Source organism: Clytia hemisphaerica, unplaced genomic scaffold, assembly GCF_902728285.1.
Source record: "Clytia hemisphaerica strain Z4C2 unplaced genomic scaffold, Clytia hemisphaerica genome assembly, whole genome shotgun sequence".
NCBI classification, from domain to species: Eukaryota; Metazoa; Cnidaria; class Hydrozoa; order Leptothecata; family Clytiidae; genus Clytia; species Clytia hemisphaerica.
This window is the reverse complement of record NW_027103774.1, coordinates 147,460-170,853: the sequence shown is the minus strand read 5'-3', so window position 1 is coordinate 170,853 and position 23,394 is coordinate 147,460. Positions and strand designations below refer to the sequence as shown.

Sequence of the window (23,394 nt, the reverse complement as noted above, 5' to 3'; positions counted from 1 at the left end):
ATATTCCTATTTTCTAGTGCGTCTTATGGGAATAACAAAATAAAGTTGTTATTATTTTTCATACTGAATTATTAAAGAAGGCTTGGTTAGCCCCTTAAAACATTTACACTACTGTAGTGTCAAAGATTACAAATTATTGAAATTGGTGCAAAAATATTTTTTATTGGTTTGTTTGTTGGTTGGAAGGGCAAAAACCTTCATTGTTATTTTAAACAGGAAAAAAGTGTGAAGAAAGTTTTAACTCGTAATTTCCTTGATAAAGGTGAAAAAGAGGTGGAGAGAGAGAGAGAGAAAAAAAAGACTTGAACCAAATATCGATACATTTGATTTTGGGGTTCATTATCAAAACGCTATAATGATGACTTTTTGTTCGACGACCAACAATCGAAAGAAGAACGCACAATTCACAATCTCGACTAGTGCTAAAGAAAAGACTGTACCGAATAGTTACGATAATAGATCGTTTTTACGCGATTCTTTTACGAACATTTCTGATTACGACAATCAGCAACATCGTCAACAACGCTCGCCGATCCTTTCCAAAAATAACCGAAGTTGTCAATCAGTGTATAACGAAAACATGAGAAATCTGACAAACCTGTCACTTTCACCGTCACCGTCGGTAAACAGTAAAGACAAAACAATCATCTCAAATAATGATGTTACTTTTTCGATCGATGCAACTTCTTCATCAAATACTAAACTACCTCCAATTATGGATGATTTATGCCTTAGTAACAATAAACGGAATTTTGATTGGTTGAACTGTAAATCTACAAATAACATTGTTGTAAACCCATTATCAACTTCATCCACACTATCATTAACCGCAGCAACAAATCATCATTCTCCTCTTAAACAACAATCGAACAATTTAATTAAAACTTTCAGTAACAGTAACAACAAGATAGACACTAAAGCGCATTTCTCATCGTCGTCAACTATAACACAATCACAGATTGGGACAAAATGGAATAAAACTTTCATCAAATCCTCATCACAGTCTGCTATCTCAACACCAAGAACAATTAATTTAATGTCACCATCAAACAGCGTGCCTTCTTTTAATTATCGAGGAGGTTTATCGAGCATGTCGATTACTGAGCGTGGTGGAGATTCGGCTCACAAAGAAGAGACCAGCCGAGGGGGATCGGACAGAAAGGTGTCTTCTAGCAAAGGAACACTGGACAAATATTTCTCCTCTGATGATATCATTCACGAATACCCTGATGAAAATATACAAAACGGATTATTCTTAGAAATCGGGCAAGTCTGCGAGGAGGAGAGCTCCACCGATAATGACTTTATAGCGCCGCTTGAACGGCCTATCGGTTTAAAACGCTCATGCACGAATGATGAACGTATGATGACCTTGAGGGAGATCCCGTTACAACGCTGCCAAAGTATTGATAGCACAAAAGGTCTTCAAAAACAAATAGATGAACAGGCTCGCTTCTTTTCAGAGCAGACAAGCCTTCGACCTCGTCAACGCAAAACATCATCTAATGAGAAACCTCAACAAACAAACACTAATACAACGGTAACAAAAAGCCGTAAAAAATTATTAAGACGTTCTATGTCGACTGGTTTTTCGAAAATAAAACTCATCAAATCAAGCATTTCATTCACAAAAAGTCATCAGCGTTTTACGGATGAGGAACTAAACAGCGTCGATATTAAAGACTCTGACCATCAGACGTCGCGTCGTAAAAACACGTCGTGTTCGTCTCCTCTTGACGAATATATTGAAGAAATGAGTAAGGGAGAGAATCCTGATCGGGATGTTGACTCGAACCCGGCTGCTGTACCGTTCTTAAGAAGCATTAGTGCTCCTGAACAAATCGATAAACTTGATGGCGATGTTTATGATGAAGATTTATCGGAGCTCTATTTACCGAGGCGTCGTGCAATTTGTCCAAATCTGCCAGTCCCGGCAATGAAGCAACTGAAAACATACTTGATTTTAACGAGACTTAAACAATACTGTTTTGTATGATGTTGAGGGTAAAGAAGATGAAGAATGTGTAAGGAGGTACACCTATATTCCTGGAGCTTGATTTTATTTGATTTGCGATAAATGGCTCCAACTATAAAATACAATTATTAAGATCTGGGAGAAGACCGCGAGGCAGAAATATCAATAAGCATAGATGTGATGTGTTTTTGACTGTTACAATTTTCTTATTATATGATAAAGGAAAGATTTTTTGATTTGTTTTAAACAAAAGAGGAGACAGTTCTATGATATGAGGCTGGTTCTGGAAAATAGTGCGATGAAAAATACACTTTTATAAAATTTTGTTGAAAATGTGTATCAATCTTGAAAGACTTGAAGTAAGAGAAGTAAAAAAATCTGTTGTAAAAGCTAACCCAACCCCAAGTATCAAAATACGAACTGAAATATAAGATTTTTTATCAGATCGAGGTTTTGGTTTAGATATATATTACAAGACGGAGTTATCTTGATTATAGCTTTCTTATCTCTTGTAAAGAGCTTCTGTAGAGATTGTTTTTTCAAAATAATAACATTTTAATTGATCTTGCCTTGGTAGGGAGAAAGCTGGACTAAGAATCCTTTATTAAGATGGAAAGCTTTTGATTTGAAAAACTTGTCCATATGTTCCATATTGAAGCTTCTAAAGTTTGTTCTGGGAATTTTTACACAGTATTTGTTAGATATAAGAATAAAGTATATAAGAACATAAGGCTTTTGTAGTACCAAAGATGCAGCAAACTTCTAGGTAGTCTTTTTTTATCGAAATTGCATGAAAATGAAAATAACGCAAAAGTCTCTTTTACTGTAAGTCTTCTCAGAATATTTAAATGAATATTTTCGAAAATGGCTAAAAAATGTAGACAATGTAATAATAATAGCATGCAAAAACACTGTCAGTTTTTTTTCGATTGAATTTAATTTTGTTTTTATTTATTGTTTACAGTATACAGTTTTCGCTGTTACTGTTTTTTTCATACGCTAAAAACATTGTTATTTGTAAATAAAATAAATAAAGTAACACAATAGTCAATGCAAAAAATAAAATTTTCCGGTTAGCTGAAATTTTGAGAATTCCCCTGAATTTTCGAATGATTGAAGTGCATCTACACGTTTTTTATGAGAACAAACTATATAAGAACATAATGCTTCCATGGCCAAAATGTTAAGAACAAGTTAAGAGCATTTAAGCTTTGCAGACTCTAGAACATCGAATTTCATAGGAAAATGGGCAAAAACACTCAAAAAATTGGCGAAAATAAAATCATGTTAAGAACATTTTTGGGCTTAAAACTCAAAAATTTAAAAACATCCCCAGACTTCAAAAAATGTTGGATGTTCTTATAAAAAAACGCGACTACTTTATTCAAAATATCCAAAACAAGAGGTTAGAATTCCCCTTGGTATTATTCAGTTTTTTTTATTTTTTATTCCCACACTTGGTTTCACACATTGTCACTTGGTCATTGAGACAGGGGTGTTTTTAAGTATTTATGTATTCATAATATTCTGATGTATTCTCATGAATTCTGGAACATTTTCTCATTAAAAACTGTAAAATAACCTTGTTTACGATTTGTTTTGATTAATTGCATTTTTTTTTTTTTTTTGCAAATTTCTGTTTTTCTTCTCTCATCAAACATAATGACCTGCTAATGACGAAATTATTTCGAAATATTTTGGCAAAAAGCCATACCCTCTTCTCTCTGTTTTTTTATTGCTACATGTTTTTTGTTAAAATTCTTAGTATTTTATTTGCTCAATCTGTGTTCTCTTGAAATGCCTTTGGCAAAAACATTCAAAATATTGTTTGTTGGAAAACTCAATGCAAGAAACAAATACAATCTCAAAGCTCATGACTTTTTACCCCCTCACATACAGTATACCTTATCCGGGAAAAAAATGTCGGAGTTTTATTTAGTCGGGTTTTTTTTTCGTCGGGGAAAAATTTCGTCACCTAGAGGCGTTTTCGCCACTTTTCCCCGACCAAAATTTCAAATTCGTCGCTTTTCCCAGACCAAAATTTCAAATTCGTCACTTTCACCCGACTAAATTGTGCAAAAGAAATGGTTTCCTTCACTATCTCGAAAATGGACCTTGTAATTCGACGTTTAAAGCACTAATTTCGGTAAGTAAAAGTGTAAAAAAATTAGATTTAAATTTTGGTTGCGGTATAAAATTTTGGGTAAATGTTTTGGTGGGGGATAAAAAAATCGGGTACATGTTTTGGTCGGGTGATAAAATGTCGAGGAAATATTTCGTCGGGGAAAGATTTCGTCACCCCCTCAGAATTTTCGTCACTTTCCCCCGATATTTTTTTCCCCGATAAGGTACATGTTTTTTATAAGCAAGGGTCTGCCTCTATATCAGGCTTGCATTATGCTTAGAATTCTATTGTTCTTAAACATTGTTTAACCATTGTTTAGGTACCAAAAACTGAGCCTATAATATGCTTATAAACGTTATGATTATAGAAAGAAACATATATTGGGTAATGATTTTCATTTAGAGGAAAAGAAAGGTCACATTTTCTCCAAAACGGAAAAAAAATTAGAGGTTATAGTGTTGAATGTGTGTTAATTTTTGTGTTTTTCTCTCATCCAACATTTTTGACAGCTCTGGTGGGTGTTTACCGCAAGTTCCTATGTAAGGTATTAGTTGGGAAATATCTTCCTTCTTTTAAGGCTTTTTTCAAAAAATTTCCATTCTTTTTATAAGAAGGATTTTACAAGAACACGAGGCTGAACATTGGCTAAAGCCTTAGAATAAAATAAAAAATTTGAGCTTCATATTTTGTAAATATAAAAGCAGAAAATCAGGCAGCCAAAATTAACTGGGTTTTATGAATAATGTGTGGTATTTGACAGTGGGAGTGCAATGGGAGGGTGAGTATTAGTAGTAATAATTTTTTGACTAACAATTGGAAGAATAAGCCTCAGAAGCACACTTTATCATTGTACCTGTTTCTCCACGCATGGTATATCCATGCCGTTTGAATATGTTTTTATTGTAATCTTTACCTTAAGACACCTCTATCTCAGTAATTGCTACTGGAAAAGAGAAGCTTTTGCGTAAATATAATGCCATTGAGATGACAATTTCGTGACTGAGTCAAGAAAGGCTTCTATGTCTGAAATATTAAGAACAAGTTGAGAACATTTTAAGGTTTCGTGGACTGACCAAGTTACACCAAATTACTTATGAAAATGCGAAAAATGTCGAAAGTGATATTTTAGAAACATTTCTGGGCTTATAAAAGAACATTTGAAGGCTTCAGAAAGTTCAGATGTTCTTATGAAAATTGTGTAGCTTACAAAAACTCTTTCATGTCGAGAGGCGAGGTTTCAAAAGGTCCCATCAAAATTTGTACGTAGTCTTATAAATGTAATGATAGATAGAGAAAAAACGTTTTAATTATTTTGGTCTTGAAAATTGATTTCTTTTCGCTTCTCTCTCACTCTCTAAAACCCACGCTATTTCGTTGATATGAGACTTCAAAATGAAGAGTTATCACTGTGTCTTTATAAATCGAAATCAAACTTCATAGCCTACACAAAAATATACAGCGTTTCGTTTAATTATTTGTAATGAAATATTTATTTGACTTCGTTCATCGAGAATTTTCTCCAATAATCAGCAACCATATCCTCAACCCCTATTCCTCCCAACGACCGGATATGGATTTGTATTTTTTACACCCCTGTCTCACTGCCCCGGTAAAGCTTATTCCCACCTGCGGGGATAAAATATTTATCGAAATGCCAATGGGGATAAAAATTCTATTGTTCCTAAGTCGAAAAATCCAGTGGGGATGTTGCTAGAGTGCATTTTTTTTACATTGAATTTTGAGTGGGGATGAAATCAAAGTCATAATTTTCCAGTGGGGCTGACTGGAGTGCATTCAGGTCATTTTCTAATTCCTTGCAACCACACCCATATCCTGAAGATGATATGCCATTTTTAGTATTTACCTGGTGGTGATGGTCGGCCTAAGTACTTCTAGAGTACCACATCTAAGACTCGGGCATATTTTAGTAAGTCAATAAAGAATGCAGTGCGTGACCCTACTTTTGATTATAGGGATATCATAAATAAAACTCACTGACCTTTATAATAATATACCTTGGACCAAGTTTCTCAATCCCGGCCAAGCAAAATCTTTGATCGGAGTTTTTTGTACCCTAATGTCGGCACTACTCGATAGCGGTGTAAATGCATCGAGAGCGCTATATCTACTTTCCCTCGAAAACTATTGATGATGTAGCGCCGTTAGACTTTAATTTTTAACACTGCAATAGCTTCTTTACGGGTACCCATTAAAAAAAAACGCCGATCAAAGATGGTGGATATAGCTTGGTCCAAGGATATATAAAGGTCAGTGAGGAAACTGCTGAAACTGGCGAAACAACAAAGGGATCTTTTAGCTTATGGATATATTTAAGTCCGTGAAACTGCTGAAACCGTTTTCTCAGGATGCTGTTGATATTATTCATCTAGATTTAGAACGTCATATGTTTCTCTAAAAAAGATCGTCACTATAAATGTCTCATACTTACGGAAGCCGAGAAGGGACATCCAAATTTTCTTTTTTCATCGACTTTTTTTCTTTTTTTGCCGACTTTTTTTCTTTTTTTGCCGACTTTTTTTTCTTTTTTTGCTGACTTTTTTTCTTTTTTGTTAACTCATGACGTCAGCAGCATTTTGCTGGGAGCATTTTTTAGGAAAAATCTTTCTCACAGCTGGCGGCAGGATAGCTGTAATTTATTAGTATCCATATTATTGGTATTGTTTGTTAACTTTCGATATGTCTAACTAGATCTCGACAGATATTTTGGTTTAAGTACTGAAAATTATCGATATTTTCAGCTGAGTCAGCAGTTTTTCAGTATATATACACCTTAGATATGAATTATCTCGAGATCTAGACACTAAAACATAACAAACCATTTTTAAACGCTGGGGTTTTTTGAAAAAAGAAAAAAAAGTCAGCAAAAAAAGAAAAAAAGTCGACAAAAAAGAAAAAAAGTCGGCAAAAAAAGAAAAAAAGTCAGCAAAAAAAGAAAAAAGTCGACAAAAAAGAAAGTTTGGTTGTCCCTTCTCGGCTTCCGTACATACTTCTTAAAATCATTGATACTTAACTCGGGGAAAAATTTATATCAATAGCAATAACAATATTCTCGAAAATTTGAGATAAATAAAAAACACCAATAGGTCAACTTGTAAATCCCTTTTACAACCTCTTTTCAACATTTTTTATCCAAATTAATTGACGCCTCAGTAGTGTTACTTCCACTCCCAATCGACAGGTTTCGTGAGTTCCTTTTATTCTCTTCGCTTTTTGATTCTACTTTTTCCCATAGTGGATATGAAAATTGCTATCGAAATCCTTATGGGAGCAGAAATTCCCTTGTTCCTAGGTCGAGAAGCCTATATTCGAGAAACATAATTGAATTTTAAAAAGAGATAAAAATAAAGTCAATTTACCATTATGTATTTATTCCGGCAGGGACAAAGATTTGTTCAACCTCGTACCCGTGTATCCCAGGCTTTATTTACACTACTGATGGAAGCCAGGGCATTATCTAGCGCCATATAGTAAAGCATAAAAAAGCTGATAATGCGCAAGGAACGATGTTGAGGTTCGTCCAAATTTTCCAAGGAAGGGGGTCCAGGCAGGCCTGTGACAGAAGGGTGTCCGTATAAAAATACAATTATGGAGTGTTATTATTTTAGATTCAGGCTGCGATTTGTAAGCTCTATTTAAATCGGGAAAATGGCAGCCTTTTTAAAAAGTTTACTCTTAACAATTTATGACTGACAGTTTATTCTTTAAACCTATGACATGGTTAAAATTTTTAGCTAAAAGAATATGACGTCAGACCATTGTTGTTCTAGTTTTACTAGGTTTAGAAAAAGTCAGATATGTGGGGACCGAACCTCCAAAAACCGATCCTTAGAAAGACTAAAATTTTGCAAAAAAAAATCCAACTTTAGACTACTTTAGAGAAATTCTTATGACTTTTCATGGTTTTCGTACCCTTGATTAGAGCTAAAAAGGGAAAAATCGGGACCCTTAGAGAGACCAGTTGTACTTTTTATTGTTTTGTACATCCTTAGAGAGACTTGGGAAGTTAAAGAAACCGACCCTCACCGTCTGCAAATACCTTTGCACCTATTTTTGCTTAAAGTATAATAAAATTCAAAACCAAAAGAGGTATATCGAAGGGGTACATAAAGCATTTCTAAATTTTAAATATTTTAATTTGTCCATTAATATTTTTTCTTTCAAAATATTTTTTTTTCTGTCAAATGTGTTACCTATACGTATTTTCAGTCTGTATTTACCATATCTTCTGGATGTACAAGAAAGTTCCGCATTTCCTATTTTTAACCGCCTTCCACCAATAAGCACCACCCTTTAAAAAGTCTGGCAAGAGCGCCGCCCTTTAACAAGCGCTGAACCCCAAAGAGCGGTTTATCTTTGCTTTCGAGCTCGTGATAAAATATTTAAAGGCTTAAACCATGTATCGTATTACTTCAAATAAACGCCCCTTCTTTTAAACGCCCTCTCGAATGGATATTTCAAAAGTTAAAAATAATGCCGCCAAGCGCGCCCTCTAGAGAATGCTGTACCTAAAATCAACAATTCAAAACGTTCAAAGAGCGCTGTAGCGCGTATTCTAGGAAATATGGTAGGCTTTTAGACAGTTTGTAATTAATGGTTAAAATGTCAATCGATATCCACGTTACTTGTAAAATATATCACCAAATCATGTAATTCTAAGCAATGCTAATGTTATATGCCTATTTGCTCCATAATAAAGTAACAGTGTATCATTTTCATCCATAAAAAATGTCTCTCCGTTATAAAAAGAGTTTTGGGAGTTCTTTGAAACGATTTTTGATTCTTCTTCCTTTCTATAATATTCCCATTCAAAAATATCACTCCCAAGTATTCTTTCGGTGTCTCTCCAATGGTTCTTTGTTTGTAAAACCGAAGCTGTAAAATTTTGAACCATGCCATTCATTTTTCATTCTTTTTACTGTAAAACAGTAACCAATATACAATGTTAAAAATGATAAACGCAAGTGGGAAAATCATTCTCGAATATTCGTCTATAACATCTACACGGAACTCACATAGAAATTTACCAGTGTGCGATTGTAGCGCGGCCGAATGATCGTCGTCGTTGTGCGCGCGCGTATGGTGATGATGGTTTTGTCGATGATTTCGTAGGTTTTTCTCTTCTAAGACGACGATTAACGGTTTCGTTTGAAATTCACCGTCAGAACAATCGTAATGGTTCTAAAGAGAAAAAAGAATTTTGATTGATTTTTAATGACGTAATTTTTTTAATATCAAAACAGGCGTGACTGGTGTGATCTGTAAATACACCTTTTCGACCTTAGCCGCCAATTGGCGCGCGGGCATTTTTTTGTCCTTTTTACCACCCTAAAACCGTCCCAGTCTTTTTTCACACCTATAGACAATAAATAAAGATGTGAAAAAAAAAGGATTAGATCGAGTTCAGGGTGGATAAACGAACAAAAAAATGCCCGCGCGTCAATTAGCGGCTATGGTCGAAAAGTTGTATTCACTCAAACTGACCTGACGTGTCACGCTTTGGATATCAATGAAACAGAGGATATTTTTGTATTAGAGTATGACGTATATGATTTGGAATATTAGTGGTACAGTGTTTATCAGATGTAGATTTACCAAGAAAATGAAATTCCATGCTAGGGTTTTGCAATAATTTTTCTAAATTTCTAAAATTCTTTCTGAAATACTCAAATTTTTGTGAACAGTTACTTTTACGATTTTCGTGCATTTTTCACGGCAATGCGTAAACTTCTTTGAAATTACTCGAAGCAGAGAGTGATTTGCGAAAGTTTAGAGAATTGATAGCTCAACTTTAATTAGCTTTTAAAAAGTTTTGTCAAAAAGATCGTATATTTCAAACTTCTGCATTCTCACATTGTCCCTTCTCTTCTTTCGAATCATCTGTGACTCGCCACTTCTTACTTTGTTCTTACGCTCCACTTTTAAGGGGAGGATTTCAGGGGGTATCTAACCAATCGGGTGTATTTGTCAATTTTTTCCGTCAGGTCGTCTAACCTAATGTAACATAAATTCTGCGACCGAAAATTTCTTCTAAATTCGAGATTTTCGTCATATATTCCGGAAATTTGGAATATTTTTTCATGTAATTTCTTTTTCGATCTTTGCACGTTCACGCAACGAAAAAACCCACGTCATCACACAAACCACGTCATCACGCAAACCACGTCATCACGCCTGTACCACCCCACCCATGCGCGTTTTTCATATTCTGAAAAAACTCTGTTTCGGTAAGTGAGATTATGACCACGTTCACACGTCTTTCAAGCTCTCTAGTATATTCTCAATTTTTTCTTTTTCCTTTTTAATATTCTCGAGGAAGGATATTGTCAACAGTTTTTTTTGCTGTTTTCACGGAGAGTGCGTCAAGAGTTTTTTGTATTTTATGCTGTAAGAGTGCAGCAGGAATTTATGTATTTTATGCTGTGAGGGTGCGGCAATAGTAATGTATTTTATGCCGTGAGGGTGGGGCAAGAGTAATATATCTTATGCTGTGAGGGTGCAGCAAGAATTTATGAGTAATGCTGTGAGGGTGCAGTAAGAGATGACAATGCGAGGGTGTATTGAGTATTTCAGTAGAAAACTTCTATGTAAATAAAGACTCCTTTCGGGCACTTACAAAACGAAAACCTTTGTCGAGTATACCGAACGGATTTTTCGAGGCCCTTACGGTTTCCTCTACGACAGCTCAGTAAAAAATTGAGACAGCCTGGGCACCCAATTTTGACCACCAGGGTCCGGAGGTTTTTGTCCGGGGGACTTGTATCAATCCGTTGTCTAAGTCAACAAGATAGCATGAAGATAGCGGCTTCTATAAAAAAGCTCAAAGTAAGCAAATTTGATATAAATTTAAAAGAAGTGCCTAAGAGGACCTTAATTTTTTAATATCGGTTATTGCTGTAAAGTAGGTTATGCGATTTTGATATCTGGTTTTCACTTTTCTTCATTTCCTTATTTTTTGCTTTTAAGGCCTCTCACAGTAATGATCCCACAGGGATTGGTCAAAGAAAAATAGTGTTTTTTATCAAAAGGAAAGTAGAATATTTTTCAAAAGGAAAGTAGCGGTTTATATCTAAAGGAAAGATGTGTATTTTATCAAAATTAGGTCTACTTAGGACCTCAAGTATATTGCTATTGATAACTGCTGCTCTAACTACTATGAATAATTTCAATTTTGATGGTAGGCAAAGTACCATTTTATTTTGCTATATCCCAGAGGAATTGGTGCATAAAAAGGTGTATAATTTCGTAGAATTAGGTTTTTTTTTAGGACCTCAAGTATAATAATATCGGTAATTATTGTAAAGAATATGGTGTTTATTCAATTTTGACAGTAGGCAAAGTAACATTTTATTTCAAAGGAAAGTATAGCCTGGATATCCAGGCTGTAAACTATTTCACAGTCTAGTTTTTGATATTTTTATGTTCTGGTTTACAGCCTGGTCTCCCTAGAGCGTTTTGCATTCTCATATGAGAATGCATTCCGCTTGCTTGCGCTCACTTCGTTAAAGCCGTAAGGACCAATATACATGGCGTGGAGCAATTCTGAAGCAAAAATAGGATAGTCCTCCACTTGCTAGTGAAGATGGAGTTTTCTGTTACATGAAAATATCAAAAGGAAGAAAACAGAGGCAAGTTCATTTTCCAAAAAAACATGGTTGGTCATGATAATGCATGCAAACTTGTTCATGGACTTTGGTGTAATCTTTGGATGTTTTAAATAGTTTTAGATCTTGTAAGACTGCTTTTTATTAATTTCTGTTTTGCTGCCCTGGGTTTACTAGGAAACATGGGTTTGCACTTTCTTTCTCTAGGGAGACCAAGCTCTATAATTTTAGAACTTTGTATGTTGAGGTAATTTTTGTTTTTTCTAAAATTTTGAGCTTGGATATCCAGGCTAAGGAAAGTAGTGTTTTTTATGAAGCTGTATAATTTCGTAGAATTAAGTTTATAACTTTTCGTACAGTATCTATTTTTTTATCGTGTTCCAGGAGAGCCTTGAAACGGTTAACTACTACAGCCTTGAAACGGTTAACTACTAAACTAAATAAAAGGGCACAAGAATGTCTCAACAAATTATCTCGTTTTCACTTTCTTCATTTTCTTAGATTTTGCTTTTAAGGCCTTTAACAGTACTTGCGTTTTTTCTGAAGGATTAGTAAATAAATAAGGTTATTTTCGGTTCAACGATTAGAAAATAAGTATGAACGTAATTCGAAACGTCAAAAAAAACGTTTTGCGTAAAAATCTCAGAGAGACATGGAATGTCTAACCGTAACAAACCGAACTTCGCGTTATCTTTTCAGTTAGCTTCTAACAGGCTAGCAAACCGATAGGGTGGGGACATTGACACATACCTCCTTGTAGTTGTTGTTTTGGTACGCCCTTGAACGTAATTCGTGATGGTTATTACGGTCGATCACGTGACCATTTGCTCCAACGAACTGAAAGAATAATTAGTATCGAAAAATGAACTTTCTATATTAGCTTTTCCAGAAATAAACTATTTACTTTTCCCTGTTAAGGATATTCATTGCCGTTCTATTGAGTTGTTTTTCTTAAGTTTCTTGAAAAATAAACGGAATTTCAGGGGAAAGTGAATTTTTGTATACTAAAGCTGCTTGAAACAAAAAGGGTTAAGTACTTAAGTTGGAATTCGTAGAGCAAAAAAGATTGGAACTCCTCAACATGGGGGTATGTTTTCGTACGCGTTATCCCCTCGGGTGACAGTCTCAGGTAAATTATGAAATATCTTAAAATTACCATAATTTTTAGATCGCATAAGTCGACAGAAAATGAACAAATGACTGAACATGAAGGGTACTATGATGTTGTTTCTAACATGAGGTGTAACCTAATTGTTTTTTCGCTGATTTTCGCGAAAAACCGGAAAAATGATTATTGCGTCATATAAAAACTAAAACTTGAATTTCACAAGAATGGTTCATCCAATTCCCTTCAAACTTTAACCAAAGATGTATCTTGCCAAAGTTAATCTTTTGAAAAATGTTTTGTTGATATTTTACCTGCTTGTCCATGTTTGGTGGTCTCTTCTTTTTGAATTTGTTTTTATTTTCTTCCTGTGTTTGTTTTTCTTTATCAGTGAGGTATAAAACCAACGTGTACTCTATCAGTACTGCAAACACAAACAAGAAGCTGACGATCAAATACCAATCGACCGCTTTGATGTATGAAACCTGTGTAGAGAAATGAAGTAAAAGAGGTAAGTTTCCCGGCTGGTTTCCCAGCTGGCACACAACGTTGTTTCAACGTTTATAACGTCCATATAACGTTAGATGAACGTTAAAACAACGTTGCGTGCCAGCTGGGTTGCAATGCCCGTAATGGTATCCAACATTCGTACAGCGCTTTAGTTCGATCTTCAAAGAGAATTCTACAGGTTAGAATTAGAGAAAATTTATTACATGAGCACTGTATGATATGGATATTTTTTGGTAGGAATTTTAACTAATTGAAGAAACGCCGCATTTCTTTTTCTTTTGGATATATTGGTGAACGTGAAGATTCGAAGGAGAATTCATTGAGAGAAATGGAGAAAAAGGAACAAAATGTTCAGTTTTGGTTGTTTTGGCTACAGTTTTACTCCCCTCCCTAATTGTCTTTTAGTAATCTTTGGTCGGTTAGTTGGCTGAGAAAGTCAAAGTTTTCATATTTCTCTATATTGGCAACAGAGAACTGACTCTCAATGGTCCTAAATTTCGTTGAGCTATCCAATGTTACAAAGACGCGAACCGTTTCAGTCAATTGGAGGGAGAAGGTTTTGAGAGCTACTATGATATACTAGGGTTGGAGAATGTCGGATATGTGCGGACCACACTTACAAACCCTTCTCCTAAAGAGTTCTAAAAGTACCTAAATTTTGTGGGTATCTGCTCATCCTCTAGCGAAAAATGTTTCTTTTATAGGAAATGTATCTTTAGAGGTCTGCGATTCAGACTATAAATTTTGATGGAAAAAAGTATTTCTCAGAGAGAAGACAGTCAAAAGAGTTCCTTTAGAGTTCTTCCCTTAGGCTATGTTATTTCATTTTTGCAACCCCTTGAGATACTTTGACAAGACATGTGTTGACGGAAGTACATATAATGGACTCTCTCTATAATTGATTCTCAAGGGACCAAAAACTTTGATCGGAATCCAAGCCTTTATTTTGGTTCGAATAGTAGAGGTTCGAATTAGTTGACTGGTTAGAAGAGGGTGACAAAATAAAGAGGTCATACCTTTGGCATAGCAGTATTGAGCATGTTTAAGATAGTTGTTATGGTTAACACTGAAGTGATTCCCAATGCAACCCTGGCTGCCGTCGAATCTTTTGGTATACAAAAACTAATCCATGAAATCATAACAATAAGAGCGCACGGTGCGTACAAGTGAAGAAAGAAGTAACCGGTGCGTCTCTGTAATACGAAAATAGCTGTCAACCTTGAATAATTACCTAAAAAAAGGGAGAAAGGGAATTTTTGATGAGATAGGTTATGTAAATCCCCGTGTAAATCACAGAGAAAATAAGAACTTTAGCTTTTTTAGGTAAGTATAAAAGAGCCTCTTTGTTTGATAGTTACCCATCTTAGGTAGGGAATGACCCTAATATTTCATTTCAGCAGTGACTAGTAAAGGTCCTACAATGCCGTAGGTTCAATATCGCTGTCATCAAGACAAAAGGTCCAATCTCAAAATTAGTGTCTGGGAAAACTGAGAATTTTTCTGTTTTGCTATCTTTAGATTTTGAGATTGACCCTTTTTCATGTAGATGGGATCCCCCTGACTATGAAAAAAGGGCTAAGCTCAAGATTTAAGGTTAGCCAAACAGAAAAATTCTCAGTTTTCTCAGACACTAATTTTGAGATTGGACCTTTTGCCTCGATGGCAGCAAATCTAAGGTCTCACTACATGCTAGGGACTTTCTGCCTGGTAGCAGAAGCAAGGACAGGGCTCCTTTATTTTGCACACCCTCTTTAATATATCCGTGACTATGAGATGTTGTCCGCTGTGTGACCTACTGATATATCTAAAAAATAGCTTATTACAACCTTCTGATGTTATTTTGCAAGAACATCGCTTAAATTAGGCCCACGTTGCTTTGTCAAAAAAAGCATTTGCTTTCGCAGTTTCAACCGCAAAGTACGGCAAACTACTACTACTAGTTTCGCTAGTTATTCGTGGGAAAATATATACCTAGCTAAAATTTCAGAGAAAGATTTTTGAAAACAAGGGAAAATATTTTCAAATTCTTTCGGTGAAAGTGTAAAATATAAATTGGAGTAACAAAAGCTTTAGATCAACCTTAAACTCAGGCGAATTTCGAGCAAACTATTCAAGCCTTTACTTTATTTCTTTTATTTTACCCTTAAAATTATTTGGAATTCCAGAGTGGGTCACAATATTATTTTCGATTTTAATCTTTCAAGCTTAGGTAACAAAAACCTCCCTGCGCAATAACAGGAGTTGCAACGATTCTTCATCCCCAGTGATCTCAAAAATGTAGTCTGAAATGGTGGAGACTAATACTCTGATGTGTGAAACCGGTGATTGTAAACACTTTTCACAGCTTTACTGTTTCTAGACACAGACCGTTTTCATTTTTAGCTAGAAATTGTTATGGAGATATCCATTCACAGCAAGCCCAGCAGAGCTGGAAAGAGAAAATATCGGATTAATAATGGAATCTTGGGTAATTTTCTAATCCGATCCCAAAGTATGTTTTTCACCGTCTGAGTCCAGTGTGTTCCAGTCTTTCCTAAAGTTCCTATAGAGCTCTAAAGCGCTAGGATTTTTTGTCTTTGATGAAATTAATGCAACGATTTAAGACTTTTGACGTTTGATCATCCCTTGTAAACTCTAACCCAGTTCCCTAAAGTTTCAAGGGTTCAGAGATGTAATTTACTTTAACATTATTTTGTTATTAAACCTTACCTACGACATAAGCTTCTGTACTGTTAGCTGTGTCAAATTGTGTGAGATTGTATTGTGGTAGTGTACGAACTTTAGTGCCGATAGAAAGTCGTTTCTGTTTATCTTCTTCCCATTGGAAACGTATGTCATACACACTGTAACCATCTGAAAGAAATTCCAATATTTTTGATATGAGAAGCCAGGAAGCCATGAAGCCAAATTCAAAATTTTGTAGCAATTTGTTCCACTAAACTAGGGACTGAAGGAAATTTGTCATGTCTTATAAATCTTCTCACTTTGACCCCTATAAAGATCCACCAATGGTTAATTCTACCAGAATTGAGCAGAGTTTTCTACCGAGAAACTTCTTTTTGAAGTTTTTCGAAGTGCCATCCGCGGCGCTATCAACCCATTTTCCTTTATTCGGGAGATGCAATTTCTGACATAAGGAAAAATCGAGAAAGAGAAGTTTGATAAAACTTACAGCTTTCAATATTGAGATTACATTCTTGTGAATCCATAGGGAACATGCGCAAATCCATTGGACATGATGCGCGTACCGATATCCTGAAAAGTGATCGAAATATTACACGTTTTACCCTTAAACTAGTAGGAATAAAATATTACTCCCTACTCGGACAGTGTAAAAAAAAGAAGAGCGACATAAGTTACAGCACTCCTCGGCCGTACAATCTCCCTTGATGCACGTGGTACTGAAGTGTACTTTAATTCCCATTGATTATAGTTGCAAAGATTGGTAAGTCCAAGGGTAACCAATTTCAAACAAAAGCCTATCCTGACTTATTTCTATCCTGCCGTTATACCCAGATAAGTTCAATGTCTTTTATCAAACTTAAATACGACCCTGCCGATACATCAGACGCCGATGCATTTTGTCCAGTATCCAGAAGTACTTTTTCCTAATACCGGACATTATTTGTGCTGCCCGGTGTATCGGTAGGGTGAATTTCCCTGAATCCTCACAGGTCTCACCTTGCGTTATATAAAACAGTGCCGTCCGGTTTGATTTTCAACATTTTATTTGGTACAGTGACTGAATGAAATTGTGAATTTTTTGAGTTTTCAAAATAGGTATCTGGTACCCATAATTTGTCCAGCATAGAATTAGAAAGAGTTAGAGTCTGTGGATAGGAATGTTTTAAACGTTCATCCGTCCAACTTTGACGAAAGAAGAAGTCGATTTGATAATCCTGGAATAGAAAGATAAAGAAATACATTCGACCAAGAATATTTCAACCCTTCAAGGACCAAATATATAGGCAATTCGGTCTGCCTAGCCAGGGTGCAGTATGCAGTGCTGACGAGTCCTAATAAGGATGAAATGCATATGCTAATCTGCCACCCAAATCTCCTGAAAGGAGATAGTTGAACAGAAATATATCTGGATAATGGGGTGTATAGTGGGGTGAAAACTTTTGATTCTAAATAGAATATTAAATTGCTATTTTTTACAGGAATTGTATTTTGTTTTGTGGTTATGAATAGCTCGATAAAGAATTTTTAGTGTCCTCAATTTGAGGAAAAATCCTTTTAATACGAGGCATCGTTTCCATTTTAAATTGAGCCGTGGTGATTTGAAGGCCAAAGCTCAAAAGTGGTAATGCTAATGTCAATAAGGCGTGGTTTCAAAATGGGTCTCTGTCCAAGCGGTTTGATATTTTATTACGACCTAGTTTTAATACCATTTGAAAAAGATCATTCTTAGATATTCTATGGTTGGCTCGGTAGTGAATATTACGGCTTAATTTGTAGGCTAAGTGCTTTAATAAGCTCTTTATACAGAAAATAAAAAGGTGGCCATTTTGAATGTTGAAAATTACGTCATTATTTAAACTTGAACATAGTCACGTGTCTAATACCTAAGAAATTACGTAATCATTGTTTGATTTGATACGTCTAGAATATTTTAGAAATATTAGTAGTTATGTTTGAAAAAGCAAACATCTTGACCTGGAGACTGTAGATTTTTCTTCAAACTGTTCGAGTTTACAAATTTTTCTCCATGTTTATCGTTTAACTACGTCTGGGAAGCAAAAGATTTATGAAAATGAAAAACAAAGAAAAAATGAAGAAAATATGTCTAGGATGACCTTTAAAAAATATGAAAATTATTACGGTTGTAGGGAAAGAGGGATATAGAAGCCCAATACACGTTTTTTACAAGAAAATCTAAATTTTTTTAAGCCTTCGGCTGTTCTTAATTTTTTGAGTTTTAAGCCTAAAAATGTTCTTAACATGTTCTTATTTTCACCAATTTTTGAGTATTTTTGTCCATTTTCTTAAGAAATTGGGTGTTCTAAGTCTTATAAAAAAGCCTTAAGATATTCTTAACTTAGGTCGTAACAATTTGGCCCTCGAAGCCTTATGCTCTTATATAGTTTGTTCTTAGAAAAAAGGTGTACCGGGTCCATTAGCCTTGTTTGTGAGTTAGAGGCCGACCAAAGAAGGTCACATTTATAATTGGGCCAACTTCTTCACTGATCCTTGACATCGAAAGCTAAAAGCAGTTTGCATTAGTTTCGGTTAAACCGTTTTAGACTGGCATTCACAGAATAACTTCTTTGTAGAACAAAAATACAGTAATATTTACCATATCTATAACATTTATTGAATCGATTGACAAAATCCAAAACCCAACAGTAACCATCACTGGCTCTTGAACTATAACACAAAAGAAAAAGATTTATAAAAATTTGTTCTCAATAGGAAAATTAAATGCGTATTTCTCATATTAAGAACTCAGTTGACTCATGACGTTTTTACGACGTTCCTTTAACGCTCAAAGCGTCATAGGAATGTTAGAAAAATATTGAAACAGCGAAGTTCACCAGTTGGATAGTTTGTATTTAGTATGCAGATCATGTCATAGGCTTGGCGCATTGTTGTACCGCTCATCTCAGCGTTACAAACGAATTGAACGCATATTGCACAAAAATGTATACACAGATGTAGAAAGTTTTGTCTCCGCTGAAAATATTCAAATAAGCAATGCCTCACTGCAAATTATTGTGCTACCATATTTTTTCATCCTAACTGAATTTTCTGATTTGAAAACATTTGAATTCAAATCCAAAGCCATAAAAACATGGGAATAACAACCCCCTCGAGTTTCAATCCATTATTTTTACCCCCAAAAATCCCACCGGGTCAGTGAGAAGGTTGTGTAAGTATAAGGAATTCTTGCTACTTACAATCCATTAAAGGTCGCAATCTTTTATCATATCCTTCCAATAGTTTTTGTAATAGTGCTGAAATATTGCTGAAAGAAATATCAGAAAATAAGAAGGTTTGTGGTTGAAGTAAAAAAACTGTTGAGGAATGATGTCAAATTTTTAGAAGAAAGTATAATTATAAATCTTTGTTGAAATTATGGGTTAAAATTATGGAATATAACTCCATAGCGGTAATGTCTAATTTATTCGAAAAGGTTGAAATTTTTAATAGAAGTTAATGTCAAAAAATTGTCTAATAAATATTTTTAATTTGGGTTTGAAGTATTTCTTTTGATATTTTTATGTTACAAGGGATGAAGAACGGATGTCCGCAAGTTTAGAATCGCTGGCGACAATACAATTTCAGCTATGAAGGATATCTTGGTACGCAAGGTCATAGGATTGCTTTTTTATTCAATAATAGTTTTTGATTTTTTTGGTCGGTCAGTTACCAATGAAACAAACTTTCATTGAGGACGTATTCTCCAGGATCCGCTTGCTATATCCTAGATATATCCTCAATCTTTGCTGTGCTGTCAATGAAACTACTTTCCCTTCAGTTGGCGCTTTCAAGAAATCAACTTCTTTGTGCATCTTGTTTTGAACATTTGTCAAGAACCACAGGACAAATTCATATAAGTCTTGGATCAGGATGATTTTAAAGCTCTAATGTTTTTTATTCAGTGATAAAGCGTCCTAGAATTTCCTCATTTGGTCATGTCTAATTGCCAGGAAGGAATTATTAATAATTAAAAATTTAATAAAGAATAATAAACGAAGGTTTATAAATGATAAATGTGACATAATAACTTGCCAATCGAAGATTTGCTGAGAGGAAGTTTTTTAACATCCCTTATAACAAAATGTATTTCGGCCTACTCTAGAATTAAAGTTTTTGCAAGTGAAAATGGACATTGGTTCTAAAAAAGGGTTGGCACTAAAATACCAAGCTTAGTGGTGGTGAAAAAAGATTAAACGTAGAAAAAACTAGATTTTCAGGGATTAACTTTTTTTTCGCTGAATTTTGAAATAACATAACCCATATACCTTTGTTTTCAGAAGATTATATATATTTTCATCTATAGGTTCCACCGAATGGTGAAATATGAACGAAACTAACGTCTCAGAGCAGATGTATTTTAATCCTAGATACCGTTTTTCTAACAAGGAAAATTTTATCTTTTGATGCCTCATGGAAAAGATATTTTTAGAATTTTTATTTGTTGAACCTTGCACAATTTTTTGAGTAGGCAAGAAGCCGCCCCTCCTTGAATAGGATGGGGTCGTTTATAATGCGTGTAATACAGTAGTATAGGCGTTACATAATATTACGATTATTGTTATGGGATTTAGTTTGTATAAATTAAAATTGTTCCCTCTTTTATATCTGCTATTACTCCTTGAACTCATTGAACCCCTTGGATAATTCCGTCAGACTAAACCATTAATCACTCGCTTTAATTGGCGAATGTTAAACAGACAGACACCGTCAAGTAGGATTTCTCTGATTTATTTCGCTATGAAGTATGCCAAACCAGGCACAACGGAAACTTTTTTTATCTGGTAGGGCGAATGAGGAAATGCAAGCGATTTTATAGCGATTTTACCGACGAAGAGGAAGATTTTGGGGTTTTACATGAAAATCTGGTACGGCAGCCGCCGTACCTGCCATACCCTCTGCGTTGTATCTGCAAACAGCCTCAAAAATCACGCTAAGCGTAATTGTCTATTTAACAAAATCTCTATTAGGCATGGGTGCCGACAATTAAAGTATTAGTCTTTGAAATTCAAACCTCTGTAACTTAAATATCGAACAAGTTTTATGGTCCCTGATAACAATACCTTATAGACCTTACTCACAGCGTTCTAAATTTAGAGCGCCATAACCTTACTCCATAACTGGAAATTTCTATAACTCGAACAAATTTGTGTCCCCTTACTTTTTCGAGTTATGGAGACTCCACTATGATTGCAAGCTTTCATACATTCAATGAATACATTCGAAACCTGTAAATTATACCTACCATCCTTTCTCGATGGACCAATCATATTCCGTGCATTTATTTTGCCATAACATTCTCTCATGATTGACGTGCCATTTCAAACTGTGAGTCACATTGTGATTGGCCAACGGTGTTATTGTACCATTGTCCTTTGATAATTCTCTCATATGATTGGTCGCTAACGAGTTATTGTTTATTGACATCACGTGATTATCTTGTATTCCTAATATGGTGTTTGTGTTGATTAGTATAATAGCTATTGTGTATAGTAATAAAACGTTCGAACGTTCGATTTTGTTCAATTTTAATTCGTAGACATAATTGTTGATAAACTGTTTAGTTGTTCTCCACATAATTCATGCCACATTTCTTGATTCGATGATCAGCATTTGAGAGTTTAAAACCGATCCTTCTATTTTAGGCGTGTTTTTTGAATTATTTTTTGTCTGTCGTCCAGTCACCAGCAATTCTACCTTTTAGCTCAATGTATTTTTGTAAAATCTTGAAACTGAAAGAAGTATAGTTAAATATTTGTCACCTTATCCCTTATTATGGGTATCCCTTTATACTTTTATAAGGTATTCACTTTTGTAAGATATTCCATAGACGATGATAGGATTAGGCCTTAACTAAAACAAAAAATCAACTTCTAACTCTAAATCACACTGGTCAAATTTAAACTGACAATTCTTTCTGAGTCATATAGATACATAAAATTAGACAAATTTTTTAATAATCTTGTAAAATTTTTTCAACTGATGATCGTCTCAACGGCGTGAAACTATTAGTTTTGAAATAAAACTCATTAACTTCATTCGACAATAGTATATATATGCTTCCGATTCCGATTGGTCAAGCACTCTTCTGATGAATGAGAGTTCAACTCAACAAGAAGTTAATAATCTTGTACAGATTTTTAGAAGAAAATTGATCCAAATTCTGATGAATTTTCATTTCAATTTGTGAAACTTGCCCTGTTAAAGTTTTATCCATTTCAGAGCTAACCTGGTGAATTTCTCCATCTCACCTACACGTCGCAGTCCCACCACACCTTTTGAAAATCGGCCTTAAAATTTTGACTCCACTGGTACTGTGAAAGTCCCCACGATTTTACATCCCCATTTAAAATCGAACGAAAAGAAAATACACTCTAAACTCATATCCTCACTGGCGTTTTTCGCTTGGAAACAATAGAATTTATATCCCCTGCTGAAACAGGGGTGTTACATCAATCCACTGTGCTTGACGAGGCAGGGAAATTTTCCCAAAATTCTTTGTCCATAGCAACCTTAACCAACCTGCTCTTGTAGTTAAGACATAATAACGACATAAGTTCCAAAACATGAGTACCCCTTAAAACATCACATTTTTATCCTTTTCACTCTATAGATTTAAACCCAATGATAACTCTTTCTAACACTTATAATCTAACCTGATAGAAAATATCAAAAACTATATCAAAATTCAATGTTTATCGATTTTCCACGGATAAGAGGGTCTTTTCCCCTCTTATTTTTTCGAAAGTGAAAATGAAATCAGATGAAATCAGTTTTAAAATATTCAAATTAAAGACACAGAGACATTCATTTTGTTTTTAAGCTTTAAAAGAAATTGGGTTGTTTTCAGAATACCTCAGCGTGAATCTTAGAAAGCTTCATTAGTTTAAAGGCTGTACAATGTTATAAAAAAGAATCGGGCTTTCAGTCTCTAATTTATAGTAGAATGGTTAGCCTTTTTGATCGTCAAATTCAGAGTTAAAGTTTCGGGAAACTACCGTCTAAGATATCAAGCTGCCGCGCAAAAACACAGGTCATTTAGGCACGTTGTAAGACAAATGGAAGGTGTCTTATTTGCTCCTTTCAAATCCCGCAAAAAACCATTAAATCTATTTTCAGTCCACCTAAAGATTATAAACGAAAGAAACTATAGGGATAGACTTTACAGTCAAGTCCCGATCGGGTCCCAAAATTTCTAAATTTTTAGCTACTTTGCTCGAATTTTGACCAAATTATTTCCGAAGTTCAAAGAAATTACCCTTTAAACCTGTTCTCGTTTTATGTTTAGTTTCTTAAAAATCAGAATTTTTGAAGTGGGACGCCCATCCAACATCCTTTGCCTGAAGCCTCCCATTTC

General features: G+C 34.8%; 2 protein-coding genes across 2 annotated transcripts; one reads left to right on the top strand and one right to left on the bottom strand.

Annotated features, from left to right (window-relative positions):
• Positions 1–358: 358 nt before the first annotated feature.
• On the top strand, positions 359–1,996 carry LOC136806144 (probable myosin light chain kinase DDB_G0279831). Its single transcript, XM_067062710.1, has one exon. It carries the CDS (start codon positions 359–361, stop codon positions 1,994–1,996), a length of 1,638 nt encoding a protein of 545 aa, XP_066918811.1.
• A 6,218-nt stretch (positions 1,997–8,214) lies between these two features.
• On the bottom strand, positions 8,215–21,771 carry LOC136806105 (gamma-aminobutyric acid receptor subunit beta-3-like). Its single transcript, XM_067062675.1, has 10 exons — positions 21,283–21,771; positions 19,238–19,305; positions 18,637–18,707; positions 17,019–17,236; positions 16,510–16,592; positions 16,047–16,190; positions 14,354–14,568; positions 13,142–13,312; positions 12,473–12,559; positions 8,215–9,299 (listed from the first exon to the last, which is right to left on the bottom strand). The coding sequence occupies exons 1-10, from the start codon at positions 21,612–21,614 to the stop codon at positions 9,018–9,020; spliced, it is 1,671 nt and encodes a 556-aa protein (XP_066918776.1). The 5' UTR covers positions 21,615–21,771; the 3' UTR covers positions 8,215–9,017.
• Between the last annotated feature and the right edge of the window lie 1,623 nt (positions 21,772–23,394).